The sequence below is a fragment of the Mustela erminea genome, chromosome 12, assembly GCF_009829155.1.
Source record: "Mustela erminea isolate mMusErm1 chromosome 12, mMusErm1.Pri, whole genome shotgun sequence".
In the NCBI taxonomy this organism is placed as follows: Eukaryota; Metazoa; Chordata; class Mammalia; order Carnivora; family Mustelidae; genus Mustela; species Mustela erminea.
Window position 1 is genome coordinate 30,880,338 of NC_045625.1, and position 22,682 is coordinate 30,903,019.

Consider the following 22,682-nt stretch of genomic DNA (forward strand, 5'->3'; position numbering starts at 1 on the left):
AAGCAGGCTCCCAGCTGAGCAGGGAGCCCACATGGGGCTCCATACCAGGACTCCGAGATCATGACCTGAGCTGAAGGCAGACACTTAACCGACTGAGCCACCCAGGTGCCCCTTGAAAAACTATTGTTCCCTTGGGTGCCTGGGTGGCTCTGTCGTTAAGCGTCTGCCTTCAGCTCAGGTCAAGATCCCAGAGTCCTGGGATTGAGGCCAATATTGGGCTCCCTGCTTGGTGGGAAGCCTGCTTCTCCTTCTCCCACTCCCCGTGTTGTGTTCCCTCTCTCGCTGTGTCTCTCTCCGTCAAATAAATAAATAAAATCTTAAAAAAAAAAAAAAGAAAAAAAAAAACTATTGTTCTCATCTGTAGGTGAACTGGAAGCAAGAGAGTTTCAATTGAATGGTGGAATGTTTGAATGACTGACTCAGAGATTACTGAAGATATCCCGTTCCAAGGAGTAACTGTGAATGCAGGTAGCTAATTTGAAGCTGAGGTATCAGGAGATAATGTTTCTGATAGAGAAGAGAAACCTTCACAGAGTATGTAGTAAAAGAATTTTGTCTTTAGAGATAAGTAGGAGGGGCGCCTGGGTGGCTCAGTGGGTTGGGCCTCTGCCTTCGGCTCAGGTCATGCTTCCAGGGTCCTGGGATCGAGTCCTGCATCGGGCTCTCTGCTCCTCAGGGAGCCTGCTTCCCTTATTCTCTCTCCGCCTACTTGTGACCTCTGTCTGTCAAATAAATAAATAAAATCCTTTAAAAAAAATAAAGATAAGTAGGAGTATAGCAGAGAAGAGGATAAGGAAGTGGGAGATAGAAAAGAGGAGAGGAGACAGATATATAGAGAAAAGTAAGACAAAATTCATGACATTTGGGGGAACGGAAAGCCTAGCCAGAGGTTAGGGTGCATGGATAGGAGATTTTGGAGAAACTGGGGATGTAGGACAAAAATGAATTCTGATGGAACCAGTATGGAAATTTAAGTAGTATGGACTTTATTTTAAAGCCCCAAGTTGTCAATCATGTCACTAGACACTGGTGTGTAAAAAGATTAAAAACAATATACATTTTTATTTCTTTTCTTGAAATAAAGACTAATGACTTCTGTATAGGTGGAAATGTGGTTTTCTACATCTAAAAAATTCTTACCCACTTTTGTCCTTGAATACTCTCTCCTACTCAGTTGGTTCTCTCCCTCTAGAACTTTAATACTGAGCCTCTCTCTCTGTTTATATATGATAGGGAGAATGTTGAATCAATTTGAATCAATGATAGGGAGAACACTGAGTCAATTTTAAATCATTACAATTTAAGTTATTTGTAAGCTTTAGTACTTTGGGTATATACTGAATGTCAAAGATCACTATCCACTATCTCATTCTAGATTTCTGTTACTATAAAGATGAATTAATTCTCTTAGCACCTTGGAGTACATAGCCAGATTCAGTGTCAAGCACACAAATATTTCTCAAGTACCTTTCACCTAATCCTAATCCATATTCTTAAATTTCAGGACTTAATTACTTTCCTGTTCAACTTCTGGAATGAAATATAAATAATGATACATTGCCATTAAAATGTGTGAGTACAGTGCAGTTAAAACTAAGATTAACATACTCCCTTCGGACAGAGTTATTTTTAACGTTTCTGTATTCATGGGGACAACTCACCTATGATGAGCCTGTGGAGAGTGCCCTTATCTCCATTAATAGCAGCAGCATGAACTTGAGATGCTAATGAGGAGCCGGGAAGGAACAAGTTCTCTGACCTGTTCATAGTCTTCTCAATAAATGGAGCACCCTGAAACAATGATTTAAACATGACTAGATGCAGAAAACATGTCTGAAAGCTGTCTCATCAGTCCCAAGTGGGTATATTATAAATACGGCTGAATAGAAGTATTTGATGAGGGGGTTGTCTGGGTGGCTCATTCAGTTAAGTGTCTGCCTTCAGTTCAGGTCATGATCTCAGAGTTCTGGGATGGAGCCCCACATATCAGGCTCCCTGAGTGGTGGGGAGTCTGCTTCTCCCTCTCCCTCTCCCTCTGCTGCTCCCCGCTGCTCTGCTCTCACTCTCTCTCAAATAAATAAAATCTTAAAAAAAAAAAAAAAAAAGAGAGAGATTTGACAAGGATTCGAAAAGTCTGCAGTTCTGGTCCTACCTAGAATTGCCATATTGTGGCAAATTAGATGACCCTTTGTACAAGTTGCTCATCTGTAAAATGAGAGGGCTGGAGGCTCCTAAGGCTCTTGCCAGGGGTTATCTTTTTTTGTTTTTTAAAGATTCTATTTATTTATTTGACACAGAGATAGTGAGAGAGGGAACACAGCAGGGGAGTGGGAGATGGAGAAACAGGTTTCCCGCTGAGCAGGGAGCCTGATGTGGGGCTTGATCCTAGGACCCCAGGATCATGATCCAAGCCGAAGGCAGACACACAATGACTGAGCTACCCAGGCACCTCAGTATCAGGGGTTATCTGAGGAAAAAAAAAAAAAAAAGGAGGCTCAGTATTTAACCTTAGGCATAGGGCTCAAAAGCCACAGAGACTTTTTCTTTCAATATATGTATTTATTTATTTATTGGAGAGAGAGCGAGAGCAAGAGAGATCACAGAGGGAGAGGGAGAAGCAGACTTCCTGCTGAGCAGGGAGACTGACACAGGGCTAGATCCCAGGACCTGGAGCTGAAGGCAAATGCTTAAGGGACTAAGCCACCCAGGTGCCCAAGCCACAGTGACTTCTGATTTGATGCCACATAATACTAAACATCAGGACTGATGTTGGGAATAAAGATGATGAACAAGCCACATCGTCAGGTCAAAATCAACTAGATTTAAGTGCTAAAATGTGCATACTTCTAAAAAATAATAAATAGTACTTTTTTCTCTCATCCTGACGAAAGGAAGAATTTTTATTTGTCTCTCCTTATGCCTCTTGACTTTAGGATTTCGCTTGGAAAACTACATCATTAGGGTCAACCATATTTCATTGGGAAAATTTTGTTCTGACTGGTAGTCTGATATGGTTTGCTAGAACCTTCTGGAAATGCATTAGCTGCATAGAAACCGTGAGCTCTCCAGCACAAGGCTGTTGTAGCAGAGGCTGGATTATGTCAGAAACACAGCATGAAGAATTCAAACACCTGATGGGAATGAAAAAGGGGTAGTTCCATCAATGATGTTAAACTTCCTTCCTAAAGGCAAGATACCATATCAAAGTTGAATGCCTGCAAGGACCAGACTTTACCTACCAGGAGGGTAAAAAGTGTAAGAAACAAAAGGAGTCATGCGGAGCGTGGCAAACTGGAGCATACATGCATATCTAAAGAAAGCAGCTGCTAATCAGCTAGTTAACAGCTGCCAAAAGGGCAGACAAGCCCTCTTCTGATTTCACCAGAAAGTGTCACTCCAATCTCTGACTTCCGAGGATCTGGGAGCTTTGTAGGAGAAATTTATCACCAGTGATGAGTTAGTACTTGTGTTGTCATTGACAAGGATTATTGGTTCAAATTCTGCCTTAAAGTCAAAGTGTTTTCTTAATTTTGGTAAAGGTCAGATCTTCATGTTTTTATTTTGCTGACACTTTGAGTTAACATGCTGGCAGAAAATATGGGCTTTGTGAGACACTTCTGTCATGTCAGAAACACCACTGTCACAGGCAGGATTATGCTGAAGTGACTTGAAAGAAGCTGCAAAACGGGTGGAGGTAGAAACACAGGAAAGGAGGAATTGGAGAAGGGCTCTAGGCCTGATTCTGTTAATAATAAGCAGAGTGCCCTTTGGCTACTTCAGCTCTCTGATTTTCTGTAAAATATGAGCAATGAAAAAGGTAGACTACATTGATTCATTCAGTAAGTTGAATGCTATGTGCTAGGCTCTGTTCTGAACTCTAATACATGTCAATTCAGATTTTAAGTGATCGGAGTTTTAGGCATAATCTCCCCCGCCCCAAACCTCTTCATACCCTTTGAAAAATACATGAAAGTTTGATCTCAGTTATATACATTTCACCCCATAATTATTAGCACTTAGCACAGTAACAGGTACATAGCTGGTATCAGTCAATATTTGTCCAGTGAAAAGTCATAGGTCGAGTGCTAAGTCCAGAGGGCGAGCAGGATCAAAGTTTAATTTCTTGGACTAAAGAGGTCATACTCATTGAGCATCTGCTCTTTTAAAATTCTCCATTTCTGTATCTTCTGTCAGAGAGGTAGTGAAGTGGTCTAGAGATAAGAACACAAGACTAGAAGAGAGAGAACTAACTAAAAGTCTTGGTTCTACCACTATCTAATTTTGCCACCTGGGGAAGGTTCTCTAGGGCCCTTTACTAGCTCAAGAAAAATCCCAAATATATTTACACACACACACACACACACACAAACGGTGCTTCTTTTTTTTAGCAAATAATTTTTAGAGATGAATAGTAAAACCGCTTTGTCAATTATAAAGTGCTATAAAATGTACAGATACCATTAACTAATCATAAAACCAGCCAGTGTAATAAATGCTTTAATAATTACAACAGTACAAAAATAGTGGTGCAACAGTTACAAGCGAAAGAAAAGTCTTTCTGATCAGGACTAAAGGGTTGGTTTTTTGGTAAGTTCTCAGAGATGGTGACACTTGAGATGGCATTCTAGATAGATAAAGGGCTAAATCCATTCCATGGCAGCAGGAAAGCTAGAGTACAGGCAAGCAGTACGGAGAACCTCAAGAAAGCAGAACTGTTTTCAGCAGCATGCCTCCCAAGAACTTAGTACTGATTGTGTGGTTAATATCTGGGACACGTGGACCTGGCTCGGTGTTTGCAGATGAGGCTGGGGAGCTAACTAGGGCCAGATTAAGATCCTCAATTGCTTGGCTAATGAATTCCGTAATTATCCTGTAGGAGCGATCCATGCATTAGTAGTAATCACAGTCGCACTGAGCTTTTCAGTTTACAATGTGCTTTCCCATATTATCCCACATCTACTCCCTACACAAACCCAGAGACAATTAGGGATAAGTCATCGACTCATTCAACTGCGGCCCTGAGAGGTGGCCGACTTTATAATGCAGTAATTAGCGCAGAAAGAAGAGGCAACAGGCGAGGAGGCTAGCGATGAAGGGATCAGGCCAGAGCCCAGGCCAGGTGGGCCTGGAGTCTCAGTCAGGAACCAAGGCAATGATGCAGATCGATCGGGAGTTTCCCCAGCCAGGCCCCTTCCTACTCACCCTCGCCTCCTCCAGGACTCACGTCCCGGGGACGGCTCCAGGAGGTACGACCCCGCAGTGGGCCGCCCCTCCCGCCAGGACTGTACACTACATCCGTCTGGGAGAGACCCCAGCGTGCTGAAACTAGAAGAACCCCCTCCGAAGGCCGCCCGAGGCGCTCGACCGCACTTCCCTCTGGGAATTGTAGTTCCCATCCTCTAAAAACAGAGGTTCGTCGTCCTCCGCCCTTTCTATCCCACAGGACCCCGCGCGCGGAGGAGTCGGTGGACCTGCGACGAGAGCCTGATGGGAAAGAAGTTCTGGATGCCCGATGACGTACTCAGCGAGAGGGGTGCAGGACTACATTTCCCATTATGCTCCGAGGTGGGCAGGACCCGGAAGTGAGGGCGTGCGAGGCCTCTCTGGAAGTTGTCCCGGGTGTTCGCCGCTGGAGCTCCGGGTCCAGAGGACTAGGTGCCGCTGCCGGGAGGATCGTCCGCTGCCGCCGGCTCCCGGAGCCCAGCCCTTTCCTAACCCAACCCAACCCTGCCCAGTCCCAGCCGCGAACCCCGGCGTTACCATGAATCCTGCCGTCTTCCTATCCTTACCCGACCTCAGATGCTCCCTGCTGCTCCTGGTGAGTGAGTGAAGGAATGACAGACCCTTCGACCGACTCTCGGACGGCCTCACGCCCTCGCTAAGGGGGAACACAGCTGCCTCCACCCTTGCCTTCCTATTTTTTCCTCCGGTAGCGAGGAGTGCACCCTCCCCCGCTGCCTTCACTCTCTGCATCCGTCTGTACGCTTCCCAGGCCCGCGGTACCCGAGGCCTGAGAAACCACGGTCGGAGGTTGGGACCTGGAAACTGGAGAAATTAGCCTTGGGAGAAGGATACGTGGGAGGGTCACGGGCGAGGAGCTCTCCCTTCCCCCAGACTAACGGAGGTTGTTTCAGGCTCGAGGGCTCCTGGACCTGCTGGGAGCTTGAATTGAAAAGGACGGGAGACAGACCTACTGTTCCCTCCCACCCCCTCCCTTTGGGAAGGCCGACAGGTGCTGGGGTCCTGGGAATCTCACGCCAGAGCGCTGAAACGGTGCCCGGGTTGGCAGAGGGCTCTGTTGTGGCTTGATGCGATTGGTTGGGAACCCGGAACTGGAGGCAGATTTGGAGTCCACCCGGGGAATAAAGGTTTGGAGGGTGGAGACAGTGCCTCTCTGAAAACCTCAGCTCAAGGCCTCCCTCAGATTTGTCACACATCCCCCCTCTCCGAAATTTAAGCAGAATTTGTCAGTGCTCCTGATTTAAGAATGACCAGGTTTTCTGCATGTATTTGCACTCATTCCTAAACTTCCTCACCGGCTTGGCTCCATCCCATCCTGTAAAGGAACCCAGTCCCTCTTCCTCCAAAGTACACCTCGAATGTACAGCCTAAGTAATTCAGGCTGCAGGTCAAATTGAGAAAAAAGTGAAGGACGGACTCCGTATGGCAAAATGACGTACCTTTAATCGAGCTGTTATCATGCAATATTGGAAAATACTTTAATTGTGGTAGGTTTTGGAAACCGAATTTAAGATGAACAGTAGGTCAAACTCACTTATTGTTTTTTTTAACAATTTAAAAAGCATAATTCAGTGACTCATAATTAAGTGACTTGTATAGCTAGCTGGTTACTGGCAGAACCGGGACTTGAGGCCCGTTTCTTGACTTGCGATGCTTATTCCACCATAGCACGTTACACTTTTAATATTTGTATTTGAAATTCTTAATTTCTCTCTCCTCCTTCACCACCTCCCCCACCTTTCTTTCCCTCTCTCCGTTTTTTCCTTTTGATTTGCAAGTCCTATTAAAAAGCCATATACAGTATTTGGGTCTTCTCAGAGAAAAAGCACTATGAAAAACTAAAGGGGATGTCAAAGTACTTTTGAGAACTAAGAGTTGAATATACACATGTCATATTAAATGATGAATTGTCTTACTGCCATTTCTTGTACAGCAGTGACTTTTCTATAGAGTAAAATATTCTGTAGAGAGCTCTTTTTGGTAATTGCATTAATACACTGTGCTTCTCTTCCTTTTAGAAGTACTGGAATAAAATTCATTGTTATTAAAGACTACTCTTACTTTAAAGATAATAGATATTAATCTTTTTCCCTATCTGTAAAATGATAAAATGCTCTCACTTGTGAGTTGTCTGCTAGAAATTACTTTTAGGTTACAAAAAATCCAAAAACAAAAATAAAATCAACCAAAAAAACAAAGGACAAAAATCCTAAGACATTTGAAAAGTTGAAATACTGAATAGGAAAACTACATCAGATGTACTTCCCTGGAATGGTATGTTTGCTTACAAAACTTAGTTTAAGAAAGAGAAAGTATTTATTTTGAAATAATTCATACTTTTTATAGAAAACCTACAAATCTATTTAAATATAAAAAGATTTTCCCCCTAATAATTCTAAAATCTAATTAACAGTTTGTATATTTAAGTAAACATAGAGGAATAGAAACTTAGAAGACATTTTAGAGTATACTTATAAAGTTAATGGACTTGAAAATAAAGCCCAAGAAAAGGTTTAATAAACCAGAATTACAAGTCAAGCTAGATTCAGTTTGAACACAGTGTTTACCAAAGCAGTTTTAATTATCCTAGATTAGTTAGCAAATATTTATAAAACATCTGTTTAATCACTACTTGAGCTCTCTAACTGGTAATTCTGTCCTAGTGATGGAACCTGCTTCATCAGCATCCCACCTGTTTAAAAATATATCCTTTATCTTCCCCAATGTACTTTCTTCCTCCTCCCTCCAACTTCCCCTCTCAGACTTCAAGTTACTCCCTCCCACATACAGTCATCGAATATCCAAGTTCCCACCTAGCTGAGGTCATCATTTTTCCCTCAAATGGCCTGCACTAAAAAGCCATATGTTCTCTTACTACAGTACTTTTTTTTTTTTTTTCAGGCAAACTGTACCTCAGCCCTAAAGAACTAAAATCTGTTCAGAGTGTTCAGAGTTAGTGGTGTTCATAGGATAATAGCTGAAGCATATAATCTTTAGACTTCCTAGTAAAAAAAAATTTTTTTTTTCCTGATCTCAGAAACATTTTGGATTGTAGCACTCTAATGCTTAAAAAGCCTTTCTGGGATGGGTAACTAAACACACAAGCTCAATGTGGTAACTTTTTTCCTGGGATTTCATATATATTTCATATTTGAATATATAAGGCAAACTAAATGTCCTTTAGTTTTCATATTTGTTCTTCATGTTTTGTGGATGATTCGAATGCTGGAGACAGCAGTGATTCTCTGTTAACAGCACTGTGTATGAAATACCTGGATTGGGAAATTGCTTCCAGTTGTGTGTGCTTTTTTTTTTTTTTTTTTTTTGAGAAGGCAGTGATAAGCAGAGTGGGGTGCGGTTGGCAGGGTGCAGGAAAGGGGAAGGGCTAGAGAGAGAGAAAGAGAGAATCTTAAGCAGTCTTCAGACCTAGCATTGAGCCATGCTGGGCCAATCTCAGGACCCTAAGATTATGACCTGATTTGAAATCAGGAGTGGGATGCTTAACGGACTGAGCCACCCAGACCCCCTCATTTTTTAATTTATTGTTGAGGAACTAGATCCTCTGTCACTCAGAATTTTCCATATTTGGATATTGCTGATGGTATCCCTGTGTGTGGTTTTATGTTTCTCTCTTCCTTGTGTTTCCTATAAATTTGTAATTAAATTTATGTGGGCTCAACCACAACTCAGTGTATAGTTTGGTATAGTTTGTTTCATTTAGCTTTCATTTTTTAGTTTTCAAAAACTTACCTTCTAGTGTATAATTATGTAAAATTTACTGCTTCTAAAACTAAATCCATAGAGCAAACTATTTGGACGATTCTAGCTTCTGTTCCTCTATGTCTTATCCCTCCTAATGTAAGAAACTTTAAAATTATTTTTAAAAGATTCAGCAGTCTGCTTGTATGTGTGTGTATATGTTTCTCCCTCCCCTTTGATAAACCGTAGCTTATTATACTTTACTTTTTTTTTCTTTTTCAACTTTAAAGTGTATGAAAATGTTAAATCACTAAGTTGTACGCCTGAAAGTAATATTACACTGTATGTTAACTAACTAGAATTTAAATAAAAACTTTAAAAAAAAGTGTATCCTAGAGATCAGGATAGAAATATTCCTTATTTCTTCTTAAACTGCTTATTGCTTCCTTTGGTAGATGTACCAGATCCACTCTTGTTTCCCTTCTTCTGCTGTAGCAAATAGTTCTGCAAAGATTATCTGGTGCATACATGTTTTTGCTAGTGATTTTCCAACATTGTAACAGGATTTCCATATATCCTTGTTAATAAGGTATGATATGGACAGATAGGGTGTTTGTCAATGTGATTGGTGAGAAATGGTATCTCAGTGCATTTTGATTTGATTGTTTTTTAATATGAATGTGATAGAGTTTTTTATGGGTAAAGGCCATTTGCATTAGAGTTCTTAACTCATTATTTCTTTAGTTGATTCTATGATGCAGCATGAGAATATACTATCGTCTCAGAATTGCATAATATTTCTGGTGGGTTAAACTTATAATAATCTTGGAGAAGATGTCTGATTGCTGCAGTTATTGAAAACTGTTTTCTAGGGGTGCCTGAGTGGCTCAGTTGGTTAAACAGCCAGCTCTTGATTTTGGCTTAGGTCATGATCTCAGGGTCCTGGGGTTGATCCCTGCTCCTCCCCGTCCCCAGTCTGATTTCGCTGGGGAATCTGTTAAATATTCTCTCCTTCTCCCTCTGCCCCTCCCCCTTGCTCCCTTGTGCACATTCTGTCTCTAAAATAAATCTTTAAAAAATTTTTTCTATACTCACCGTGATTTTAATAGCTTTATAATAACTCAGCCTTTAGATGCACTTTAATTTACTTCATCTTTTGTTAAGACATTTAGATTATTGGTTATTTCCAATTTTTCACAGAAAAAATGTACGAAAGATACATGCAAGATGTTTACTGCAAATCTCCAAATACATCCTCAGGATACTTTTCTAGAATTGTATTTCGGGGTTCACATGATATGTCTATTCTTTAGGATTTCTGGTACATTGTACCAAATGGCCTTGCTGAAAAGTTGTACTTATGTGTATATCTACCAACAATGTATGAGTATGTGGAGTCCTCATACTCTAATCAGCAGTGACTGTTCTTGTAATCTCTACCAATTTAGTAAACCAAAATTGGCATCTGATTTTTATTTACATTTCTTTCATTGTAACCTAATCTGAATATTTTTTGTCTTTATTGACCATTTATTATTCTCTGTGTATGGGTTCATGTTATTTGTCCCATTTTCAAGAAGTTGTTTTTACTTTGATTTCCTCTAGTAATTCAGAATAGATACACTCACAAGATATAGTTTAGGAACAATGAAGAGTGTTACTCCTTTGTTGATTGGTTTAACTTCTGTTCAAGAGGTAGTAGAGTGCAAAGAATTCTGGATTTAATGTATCTCTGTACACGTTCTGTACACGTTCTGTCTCTTGCATGTACTTAACATCGTAACCTTAGATAAATCACCTAACTAAATTTTTTAGTGTATAAGGTAAGCACATTGGATTCAGTGATTCAAGTATTTTTTGTATAGTATATTTTGTTTTTCAGAAAGGATATTTCTGTATCTTCCATAATTAATATATTTAATATGTAATTGGCCATCTTCTTAAAAAATCTGACTTTTTAATAGGTTGCAGGTCTGTGTCTCCTCACTCTGATCCAGTGCAAGGAATAACATTATTTGGTCACAGCTTTTCTGATACTGCCCATTGCTGTACTCCATTTCACCTAACCAAGGAAGTGATTAAAAAGTTTGGCTTTTCATAGCATTTACTGATCTTTAGCTTGTCCTTGATTCCATATAGAGGAATTATCTGTGGCCCTGGCTGCAGTAACTTTATATCACTGGTATTATTCTTTCTTCCTGTTATTTGAATGCCTGTTTGCTATCTGCTGTGGAAGAGAAAAATAAAATTGAGATGCATGTCATACTTCTAGAAATTTATAATTCATTTGGGGAAAGAAGATGTGTATGTAAATAGTTAAAATTCCAAAAGGAAAGTGATAGGTACCCTGAAGGTATTTGTGGAAATGGTTTATAGGTCTTGCTACCAGAAGTGTGTTTGTAAAGCCTAGGCATCTGCATCAACTCTGGGTTTCTTCCAATGTCCTCAACCCATCCCTGGCTGGATCAGTCTGCACTTTAACAGTGTACACAGCTGCTTCATATATGACCATTAACGTAGGGGAAGTACAGCTGTAGATGTTTGAAAAAGATTACTTCTTAGTGGGCGAATCAGAGAAGTCTTCTTGAGGAAAGCTGAGTAGGGCCTGGAAGGGTTAAATTGATGGGTTGATTTTCAGCCCCGAATGGAATGAATAGAAAGGGTTGTGCCTTTCAATAACTTAATAGATCTCTTACTGGAATTGAATACCTGTGGTGTTTTGTTTTTAAAGAAGTCTTGTTGTCTGTCTTGCTGACATGGCCAGATGTCAGAATTGGCCCTAAAGAAGTTGGCAAAACCCTTCAGCAGTTTCCTTTAGAACAACTCATTACCTCAGCTGAAATAAAATCATGGTCATTAGTGGATTCTAACCTGTGTTCCAATTACTCCATTCAGGAGGGAGGGAAAATGCTGCTTTTCCAAAAGTCTCTTCTGTAATATTGTGTATCTCAGGTCGTGGTTATGTTATTGTAAAGACTGAAATCAAATTCTGTTTTGATTCCGTTGAATCAAATACTGTGGTCAAGATCTCTGTGATCCTCCAGATATGTGATTTTGTCATTATGTAGAATCTTGAGTGTTACATTTATCTCCTCAAGTCATCTGAATTTGTAGACATGAGCATTACTAATAGAGAAAAGCAATGAAAGAGAAGAAGGAAATCATTTCGAACATCCTAGTGGTATTTGCTAAAAAAAGAAAAAAAAAAAAAAACCCTGTTGAGTGAATGAATAGTAGAGTGCCAGTACCTTTTCCATTTCTTCATTAAGAGTATCACAGTCTAGTAGTGGTAAGGTTGGTAATTGGATTTAAGAGATTTTAGAAAAAGTTCTTTCTTTAGGAATTAGAAGAGTTTTTGACTCTGGAAGAAATGAATTGGAGCTTTATTTCTGTGGTACTCGACCGTTAGTGTCTTGCTTGAGTTTTAGGCAGGAAGGGATGTAAGAACCATGAGTGGATCACATGCAGTAATAATGACGGAAGGTATTAATTGTCTAGAGTTGTGCTGTAAATTAAAATTAAAGGGGCACCTGGTGGATCATTCAGTTAAACATCTGCCTTTGGCTCAGTTCATGGTCTTAGGATCCTGGGATCAGCATCACATAGCTCCCGGCTCAATGGGGAGCCTGCTTCTCCCTCTCCCTTTGCCACCCGCTTCCCATCCCCACTCGTGCTCTCTCTTCTTCCAGATAAATAAAAATTTAAAAATTCATTAAAATTAAATAAAAAAGTATAAATTCCACTCCTCGGCCACAGTAGTCACATTTGAAGTGCTCAAAAGTCACAAGTGCCTAATGGCTACTATCCTGAACAATGCAAATTATGGGATATTTCCATTATTGCAGAAAGTGCTATTGGATAGTGCTGGTCAGATCTTGCTCTTGAAGTCGGTCTCAGAAACCAAGACAAACTGAAATAAAGAGGAAAATGCCTCAAATAATGTTTTAAGGCTTTTGAGGAACATATGTCTTCCTCTCCAATAATAATCTGGGAAATATCAGTAATCTTATCAGTGAGCACAGATTTGGCTTTTGGTTGCTTGTTAGCAGATTTAAGAAGGCACGAGAGAATACTAGTTAAAACTAGAACGTAAGAGTTTATGTGCTAGTATTGATTCTTCTACTTGTTCACAAGGTCACTTAGGGCAAGTCATTTTCTTTATTGAGGCCTTAGTTTTTCAGTTGAAAATTGGGTAAGATTGAATAGACTGTTTTGAGAATCCAGTGGGCATTCTGATGGAATGTGATTCTGACCTTGGAATAAAGAGCTGCAGTTTGTGGTAAAATCCCTTTTGGGGGGGGCATCTTTAGAAATGATGCTTTAGGGGCATTTTATTGAGTAATACATTTTAGTACAATTACCTGTAAAAAGAGTCTGTTGGTAGCTGTTGTTTGTTTCAGGTATCAGAAGGAGCTTCATGAAGCAGCTTAATCTTCTGATTTGATAAATCCACAAATTAATCTGACTCCCCTGCCTGCTTCAAAATGGCCAGAAATTAGATGAGCTCATGAAGACAGACTAATATCTAGTACTTATGTTAAATGGAGTTAACATTTGTCAGTCCTTTGGACAAGATACTTGCATATTTACATGCCTGCCATTCAGCTGTTTTGTTGTATTTGAAGTTTTGGAAAATGTAGAGGGAAAATGACTGTACCACAATGAAGTCTGTCTCTTTGCTGTTTCAAGGGTCAGATAACTGGTGTGATTTGGGCTTATTCCGAGAAAATAGATATAGACGTTCTCGGTTCCTTTGACTTCTATTATTGTGGTTCTGGCCCAAGTGCAGTAGAAGCTCAGCAGCCTGATGACAAGCACACACTGTAATGACTTCACATTCTGAAAGCGCTAAGAATAAAGAGGAGCTACTTTTTTTTTTTTTTTTTTTTTTTTTGGTAGTAAAAATAATTTTCTAGAAAACTGGCTAATTCCTCAGGCTTTCTAGATGGCATCAGTTTTTACTATAAGAATGGATACTGAGTCTCATAGGAAGTCTTGTGATCTGCCCACAATGAACAGAGGTATTGCAGTGTCACACAGTACTTGGTTCTTTGTTGTTTTAATCTTTGAACAGTTTTAGAGACCCTAATTTTGTTTTAGAATTTTAAAAATTGTGTTACATTTTAAAAGCATTTTTTTTTTTAAAGATTTTTTTATTTATTTGAGAGAGAGAGACAGTGAGAGAGAGCATGAGAGAGGAGAAGGTCAGAGAGCGAAGCAGACTCCCCATGGAGCTGGGAGCCCGATGCGGGACTCGATCCCGGGACTCCGGGATCATGACCTGAGCCGAAGGCAGTCGTTCAACCAACTGAGCCACCCAGGCGTCCCTTAAAAGCATGTTTTACTTGTTTCAGAAATCATTCAGTGTATTATTTAATTGTGCCTCTGCTGTAGTCTTAGGATATCTTCCAGAAGATTTGAATAACCTTTTCCCTAATGATAACTTGAAAGTATATTAGCTAAAGAGAAAGCTTTTTAGAAAGAGTATTCAGTTTAGGAGTCAGATGGGGGCTCCAGTCTTGGATCTGCTACTGTACCTTGCCTATTAACTCCTGAGGCCTAATACCAGTATTATGTCCGGCCCCTAGGAGGTGTTACTATTTGCACACTTCTGTGATTTTGTAGAACAGAAAGTATCACATTTTCTTATTCTTAGATCTTCGTTTCTCATACAATACCTTATACAGGTTAAGTGCGTCATAATAATTTTGTGAAGTGTATGGGAAAAAGAAAAGGGAGAGCTAGAGTAAGGATGATCAGGAATGCTTAGGGGAGTTATAGTTGGTCAGTATCACAGAGATGAGCCTTAAAGTAAGTGAGGGAGTCAGTTATTTGGATTTATTGAGGAAGAAGGCTTCCAGGCAGGGGCTGAGTCTCAAATGTGGGAGTGTCCCAAGCATATTCGTGGACCAGCCAGGAGGACAGCATGGTCATCATAACCGTGAATAAAGTGCATCGTGTTGGAGAAGATTAAGTCATGTAGCTCAAACACGTTTTGCAAAGTTGTGCTTATTCTTACTGTGGATGCTGTTTGCTGCTCCTCCCCTCCCTCCCTCTTTCCTTTCCTTTTCTCTTTTCTTTTCCTTTCTCTTCTCTTCTCCCTTCCTTCCTTTTTCTCTGCTTTATTTTATTTTAAAAAAATTGCAGACCTGACCCAATAAGGTAGAACTTCCTAATAGTGTTACTGGAAGTAATTATCTCCTCTGCCCTGGCCCATTTGCTCCTGCTCGGAGTGATGTAGTGTGCCAGTATCTAATTTACCCCAGTGGGCCCCCAGTTTGCTTAGTTAAAAATATTCTCTGTATGTGGCAGGGTAGGTCATAGCCAACAGTTGTAGTAACTTCAAATGTTAAAACAAAAGTTTTCCTAATGTTTTTTTTTTTGTTTTTTTGTTTTTTTTTTGATTCCTGAAAGAAGTATGCTTTCATGATACAGAAAAGCATAATGAAAATAAAAAGGTTCATATCCCCACTGCTGATAACATTTTAATATATGTTCTCCCAGTTTTTTTTCCTGTGCATATGTGAAAGGACTTTTAATAGTAACATGCATGTTTTGAACAAGGTAGGTTTGTGATTTTTGCTCTTGTTCAGTCCTTTTGGAGAGTGGTAGACTACTGTTTACGTAGGAATACAGAGGTGCCCCTATGTGTACATCTACTTATATTCATGTAATTTGGAAGTGACTCCTACTTTGACCACTTCACTTTGCAAAGTATTTAACCTTTCTGAGTTTCCATTTTCTCACACATCAAATGGGGATAAAGACCTCTTCTGCAGAGTTCTGGGAAGACAGACTATTTGGAATGTGTTCATGGTACATAGTAGACACTTCCTGACAAATGTTTGGATGAGAGAATCAGTGAGTGATAAGTGTTTGAATACATTTGGTCCAGGGAGGGGTCATTTGTAGATTGTCCATACTGAAACTGAGTGCACTTAAGTAATGAGTTGGCACCACTAGCTTCCAGTTCTTGTGGTCTTCTGATGCTGATAATTGCACTATTATACTATCAAGAGCATGTTAAAAGTCTGACTATTAAGTGAGCAAGTTATCTGCCTACCTCTTTTTTTATAACTGTGCTTAGTTTTGCATGTAACTTCAGTATATGATGACAGTAGTTTATGGAGACAGTTGCATTTTGTTGTACAGGCCATTGGTTTTATAATTGAGAGTCCTGGGTTTGAAACCTGTTCTGCCATTGGTTTGGAGAGGTCACTTAGCCTGTTTGATTCTTAATCATTTAACAAATATTTGCATTTACTGTATACCAGATACTGGCAAGTTTCAGTTTCCACATTTATAAAACAGGAATAGTATAATTCCTACTTCAGCTACAGAGTTGTTACAATGATGTAAAAGAGATAATATATGGGTTTGTAAATAAAAGCTGTTTGAAATATTTTGGCTTACTTCAGATGTATGTTTGTTACTTGGTTTCTCTACCTGGAAGCCTATGTATGTGGTGTATATCCTTTTCAGGAAAAGTTGATGCGTTATGGAAATAGTTCTAGGGTCGAATTGCCAGGATAATGACAATACCAGAAGGTAGAGTGACTTTGATGTTGGCAAGAACTAGCTCATTCCCAGCTCTACCTCTTTGTAGCTGTGTGATTGATATTAAGCAAATTTCCTTATCTTTCTGATCCACAAATTTTCCATTTTAAAAGTAAGGATGATTATTTTGTAAGGTTGCAGAATTGAGATATATGTTATATAGGATACTTTGCATCATATCTGGCATATAAGAGACCTTTTTTTTTTTTTTTTGTAAGGTAATGGATAGAGAAGGAAAGCTTGTCAAGTGGATGGAGTCATCCTTATGAAATGGAGAAAGTCTCTTGGAGGAGGACAGCAATTGTGCTGACCATCTTTCCATGTTGGTACTATCTTTTCTTGACCCTCAGAAGTGAGTAAATGGATGAGGCTTTTTATTCTAAAAGTCTAGTTCTAAATATTAGTGGTTTCTTAAAGTACTTATCAACTTGTCTCTTCCCCCTGGTGAGTTATGACATAGTCTTATCAAAATAGTGACAAATGTAACTATGATTGATAGAAATAAAAATCTCACTTGATATGCATTTCTGTTTTAATACAAAAGCAAATAAATTCCTATAAGTGGTAGAAATGAAAGTGGAGAAACATGCTTTAGGCTTTGCTGTTTGAAAGGTATCATTTACTCCACAAAGAAAGGCATCATTTCTATGACTTCGTACACTCAAAATCATTAAAAAAAAATATATCCCTCACTCCTGTAATTGACTAGGTATTTGAAAAATGATGATGATTCTTTGGAAATATATAATCTTTCTCTTGTTGAATTTAGTAAGGGAAGAGAAGATTATTATAGCATATTTTTGGTTACTGAAAAGATGCAAAAATAAAAATCCTATTTGTACAGGTGTGGAAGATTTCAAATTGCTGGTTATATGGTTTGTTCCTATAAGCCTAACTTACATATATGATAGTCATCTTTTAAATATTGCTTCCACTGGAGAGTAAAGTTATTTACATGTATAATATTTAATACTTTCAGTAAGTTTTGGCCTCACACTTTGTTATAGATATGATGAAAACTGAGTAAATCTTCTTGAATTTTTGAATTTGGATACTCCTGAAAGTATCTGCTGAGAACCTATTATAAAAGTTAGTTTATGATGGGTATTTCAGCTTGGATCAAGAAAACCTCATCATAGAGTCTTGCTTAATCTCATTAATGTATCCACAAGTCCCTCCAATTAGGAAGATTAGTACTTGGTTAGAAGAGGAGGGGAAGGGGTACCTGGGTGGCTCAGTTGGTTAAGTGTCTGCCTTTGGCTCAGGACATGACCCTGGGGTCCTGGGATCGAGCCTCTTGTCGGGCTCCCTGCTCAGTGGGGAGTCTGCTTCTGCCTGCCCCTCTCTTTCTCCCTCTGCCTTTGCCCCTCCCCACTGTTCATGCTCTTTCTTGCTCTCTGTCTCTCAAATAAATAAATAAAATCTTAAAAAAAAGAGGAGGGTAAATTGTGTTTTCCAGTTCTATCTATCTATCTGTCTCCTTGATATGTACCAGTTATAATCACGAACAGGAGTGACTTAAGGTATATAATAAGATGAGCCCTCAAGAAATAGCTTTTAATTTTGAGAAGTATCTAGTATTCTGTAGGACAATAATCAGAGTTTCAGTCTTTCTCATTGGCCCATGAGGCAAGAGAAACCACCTGGCTAGATATGACTAAAATAGTTAATTATATCAGTGCCTATTATGTTTGATGCTTTAGTGAAAGTCTTTCTTGCCTATTTTATTTGGGGCAAGATATTGATTTGTACAGTAGTATTAATTTCCCTGGACCAACTTTAGCTGTTGTAACACAAAATGGATTTTGATATTTGAGGAGATTAGCAGAGGGCTTGTCTTTATTCCTACATGAGATGATTTTCCAAGTCTATCACCTATTTTGGAATATTATTTTGAAGTGCTAAGTTAATAAATATCCCTATTGTAAAGACAGGATAGAAAATATTTTCTTAATGGCTTAAAAGGTGCTTTTATTCTGGTTGTTGAAATGATTTTTATTTTAAGGAAGGAACGAGGCTGTCTTCAGGGCACATTTTCTTCCTTTTTTTTTTTTTTTTTTTTTTTTTTTTTTAAGATTTACTTATTTTAAAGAGAGAGAGTGCAGCAGGGTGGGGGGCAGAGGGATAGGGAAAGAATCCCAGGAAGACTCCCTGCTGAGCAGGGGGCATGGAGGGACATGGGGCTCCATCTTACAACCTTGAGATCATGATCTGAGCTGAAAACAAGAGTCCGATGCTTAACTGACTGAGCCACCCAGCTATCCCAGGGCACATTTTCTTCTGGGAGAAATAAAGGACCAGGGTACCTGTCTGGCTCAGTTGGTTAAGTGTCTGCCTTTGGCTCAGATCATGATCCCAGAGTCTTGGGATTGAGCCCTGAGACAGGCTCCCTGCTCAGCAGGGAGTCTGCTTTTCCCTCTCTCTCTGTCCCTCTGCCCCCACTTGTCCTCACGTGCTCTCTCTCTCTCTCTCAAATAAATTAGTCTTTTAAAAAAAAGAAATAAAGGACATTTGTATTATCAGTAAAGCATATTAACCTGTGGTTAGGACTGAGGTAATTCCTATCAGTAAGTTATTTTGGTAATTAAAACTAATACCATTCAAACAAACCATTTTTTCACTGGAAGTCATTCAAAAATATAAAGAAGTATTTCTTGACACATCATACAAGGCATAACTTCTTTTATCCAGTAGTGGCAGGCAGAATCTACTTGGTTTTCTTTTATTTACATCTATGAACTTTTAAGTTTGTAGATTCAAAGTTTGTAGGTAGAGGATCCAGTGTCTGTCTTACTAGAGGCTAACAAATAAGATTTAACTTTTTAAAAACACTGATTGTGTTGTATTCCCTAGGTCACATTAGTCTCCTATTTGTGAATTACACTACTCTTTGGAAAGTCTTCTGCTCATCACCCTTTTAGCACTTAATACTGGTCACTACCCCATTTCTTCTTGAAATGCTGTTCTCCCTACTGCTTCTATGCTCTAGTGGTTCCTTCTTTCTCTCCCTGCCCATACCACACCATGGGTGAGGGAAAGGGGAAGGGCCTGCATATGAGTGACAGAAGGCAATAAGGAAGTGAATGTGGATGTTCTTGACTATACAAGAGCTGCCTTTCTCTCCTCCCCCAACCTCAGTCTTGTCATCCAGTCAGCTTTAACTATTGCCATTCTGAAGTTTGGAATACCTCATTGAATTTTTCAACCCTTTAATTTGTCATCTTTCTTTCTTTCTTTCTTTCTTTTTTTTTTTTAAAGATTTTATTTATTTGTCAGAGAGAGAGCAAGCGAGAGCGAGCACAGGCAGACAGAGTGGAAGGCAGAGTCAGAGGGAGAAGCAGGCTCCCTGCCGAGCAAGGAGCCCGATGTGGGACTCGATCCCAGGGCGCTGGCATCATGACCTGAGCCGAAGGCAGCTGCTTAACCAACTGAGCCACCCAGGCGTCCCTAGTCATCTTTCTTTTAAAAGTTTCCCAAATTTCCTCCACTCCAGTCTAGGCCCTTATGTTCCTTCCCTGTATTACATTGCACTCTTTTAACTGTGTAGTCTTACTTCATGAAATACGGACCACTCATCTTTCTTAAGTCTTGAAGTCATCGTGCTTCTCACTTATAAGAAGTCTCTCATGCCTTCTTCTCCGCTACAGCAGATGTCGACCCCTCTGCCTATCTTTCAAGGGTATTATATTTACTCTCCTTATACCTTGGTATTTTTTTCTTAACAATCTGGCCTTGATGTAACCTTCCAATGTACCTACCAGTCCTGCATTATGAACTTCCATAGCCAGGTTTTGCTATTTACTTACTTTATCCATAGAAACTACACTACTCATCTAACCCATGGCAGTGCTCTCTGCTCTTTTTCTCCTTACTCTGCATTTTTCTAAGATACTTTGTGTAAGCTTTACATTGCGTGCATCATCTGTCTTGTGTACTATTCACACCTGGTCGTGAAGCTCTTGAAGCATGGAATGTGCTTTTGGATTCCCCACAGGCCGTGCCTGCTTCAGTGCTTCTGTCCCCATTGGTTCTCATGCAAGGACTGCCATGAGCTTGTGGATATGTTCTCAATGAGCTGTACTTGATAGAATTGTGATGAATGTATAGAAGGGAAAGGTGAGCAGATGCTCCTCCCAGGGAGGTAAAACTTTCTAGTGGCGTTACTTCATACTGGATTGGTTTGCTTTGTAAACTGTCTCTCAAAGCAGGTGTTCCTTGGAGGCTAAATGGCTCCTCTTCCAAGGATGCTGTCAGGGAGAGCCCTGCATAGGGGGACATGGGGGGAGGTATTGCACACTTAGATAAAATTGGGCCCTTTCAGCTTGGTCATTTGAAATAACTACTATTTTGACCTAATGAAGTAGAGGTCAGAGAGACCAATGGGAGTTGAGGGGTTGGCCAGGGTGATGTGAAGAAGTTAAAACAATAATACTGATAATTTATAGCTGAGTAATCATTATAGTTTATGGTTCTACTTTTCAGTGCTGTCTTTTCATTTTATGATGTGGAAAACAAATTTCAAAGTTATAATATTTTTGTGGTCTTCACGTTTATTTGACTAGTGAAAGAGTTCCATTTAGAAGACTATCTAACCTACATAGCCTCTTTATTTTTTTTTTAAAGATTTTATTTATTTATTTGACAGAGAGTGAGACAGAGAGGGAACACAAGCAGGGGGAGTGGGAATGGGGGAAGCAGGCTCTTTATTTGGAAACTTATTTTGAATTACTGAAAAAATTTTCATCGGAACTATGCAGTTGTTTCACTTACTGGTAAATAGTTTCGAGAATTATGCTTACAATTGTCACAATGATAAAAAAGATGTGAACTTAAGCTGATTGAAATTTGCTTTTTTTCTGCCTCTTTAAATCAGATCCAGTGATGAACACAGTAGCTTTTGTGCCCATTCTCTTGATTGTGGATTGATTTGTCACTGTTCTGCTTGCTAGCTTGTCCTGAGGCAGGCCCAGTATTTTTCTCAAGTCTTTTGAGGGGACTGAGGTCTCTAGAATTTTCGCTGTATGATGAAGTATATGGTTTTTTTTTTTTTTCTATTTAAAAGTAATCCTTTCACTGTCATAATTGAGTTCTAGTCCTCAAGCAAAGATTTCCCAAAATGCTTCCCATTCTGACTGTAAACCAGAGGTCATTCGGGGCCTCTCCCATCTTTAAGTTGATAGGTTTCTTTTGTGGTCTCATAGAATTGTCTTTGGTTCAGTCTGTTCATTTAGCAAATGTTGTGTAGTCTCTGCTATTTGTCAAACATCATACTAGGTATTAAGGAAACAATAAAAGAGAATAAAACTGGGGAGCTTGAATTGCACAGTTGGTTAAGTGTTTAACTCTTAGTTTCTGCTCAAGTCATGATCTCAGTGTCTTGAGATCCAGCCCCTGTGTTGCGCTCCACGCTCAGGGTGAAGTTGACTTGAGATTTTTTTTCCCTTCCTCAGCCCCTCCTGCTCGTGCGCTCTCTCTCTCTAAAATAAATAAATCTTCAAAACAAAACAAAACAAAAGTATAAAACTTCTACCTTCTTGGCAAAAGTAAAATAAAACAGGAAGAGAGGCATTTTCACAGTGAAATAACTTTCACTATTTTATAATAGTCTCAGTTTTTTCACATGCAAGGTCATTATCATATGAAAGGATCATAATGATCAAGACTTGTTGCCTATGATATATTTGATTTGCCAGATACTTATACAAATAAATGGTCATGACTACTCTAGTACACATATTTAGTTGTTGAAAGTGAACCGATAGGATTTTGCCTCTGTCTTAGTTTCCTGCGGATCCCACAACAAATTAATGCAAACTTGATGGCATAAAACAAATGTATTCTCTCACCATTCTGGAAACCAAAAATCTGAAATCAAGGTACTAGCATGGCCATGGTTCCTTGTTTCCTCTGAAGGTTTTAGGGGGAGAAGGTTCTAGGGAGGATCCTCTTTGCCTCTTGTAGCTTCTAGTGACTCTGGGCATTCCTTGACTTATAGATGCATCACCAGTCCCTATCTTCATCTTTACATCATCTTTTTCTCTCTGTCCTCTCCTCCTCTTTCAAGGACACCAGCCATTGGATTTAGGGTCCACCCTAAGTCTAGGATGATTTCATCCCATGATCATTTATTATGTCTGCAAGAGCCCCATTTCCAAATAAGGTTGCATTCTGAAGTTCTGGGTGAC

General features: G+C 39.5%; 2 protein-coding genes across 2 annotated transcripts in view; one reads left to right on the plus strand and one right to left on the minus strand.

Moving 5' to 3' along the window:
- INVS (inversin) overlaps positions 1-5,450 on the minus strand; it is a 166,135-nt gene extending 160,685 nt beyond the window's left edge. The window contains exons 1-2 of the mRNA XM_032307961.1: positions 5,203-5,450; positions 1,662-1,791 (exon numbers count right to left, since the gene is read on the minus strand). Coding sequence (XP_032163852.1) covers positions 1,662-1,767 — 106 coding nt within the window. The 5' untranslated portion in view covers positions 1,768-1,791; positions 5,203-5,450. The remainder of the gene's footprint in view (positions 1-1,661; positions 1,792-5,202) is intronic.
- A 47-nt stretch (positions 5,451-5,497) lies between these two features.
- The window catches only part of ERP44 (endoplasmic reticulum protein 44), a 95,040-nt gene continuing 77,855 nt past the window's right edge, over positions 5,498-22,682 (plus strand). The window contains exon 1 of the mRNA XM_032307963.1: positions 5,498-5,818. Within this exon, the coding sequence (XP_032163854.1) occupies positions 5,513-5,818 (306 nt within the window). The 5' untranslated portion in view covers positions 5,498-5,512. The remainder of the gene's footprint in view (positions 5,819-22,682) is intronic.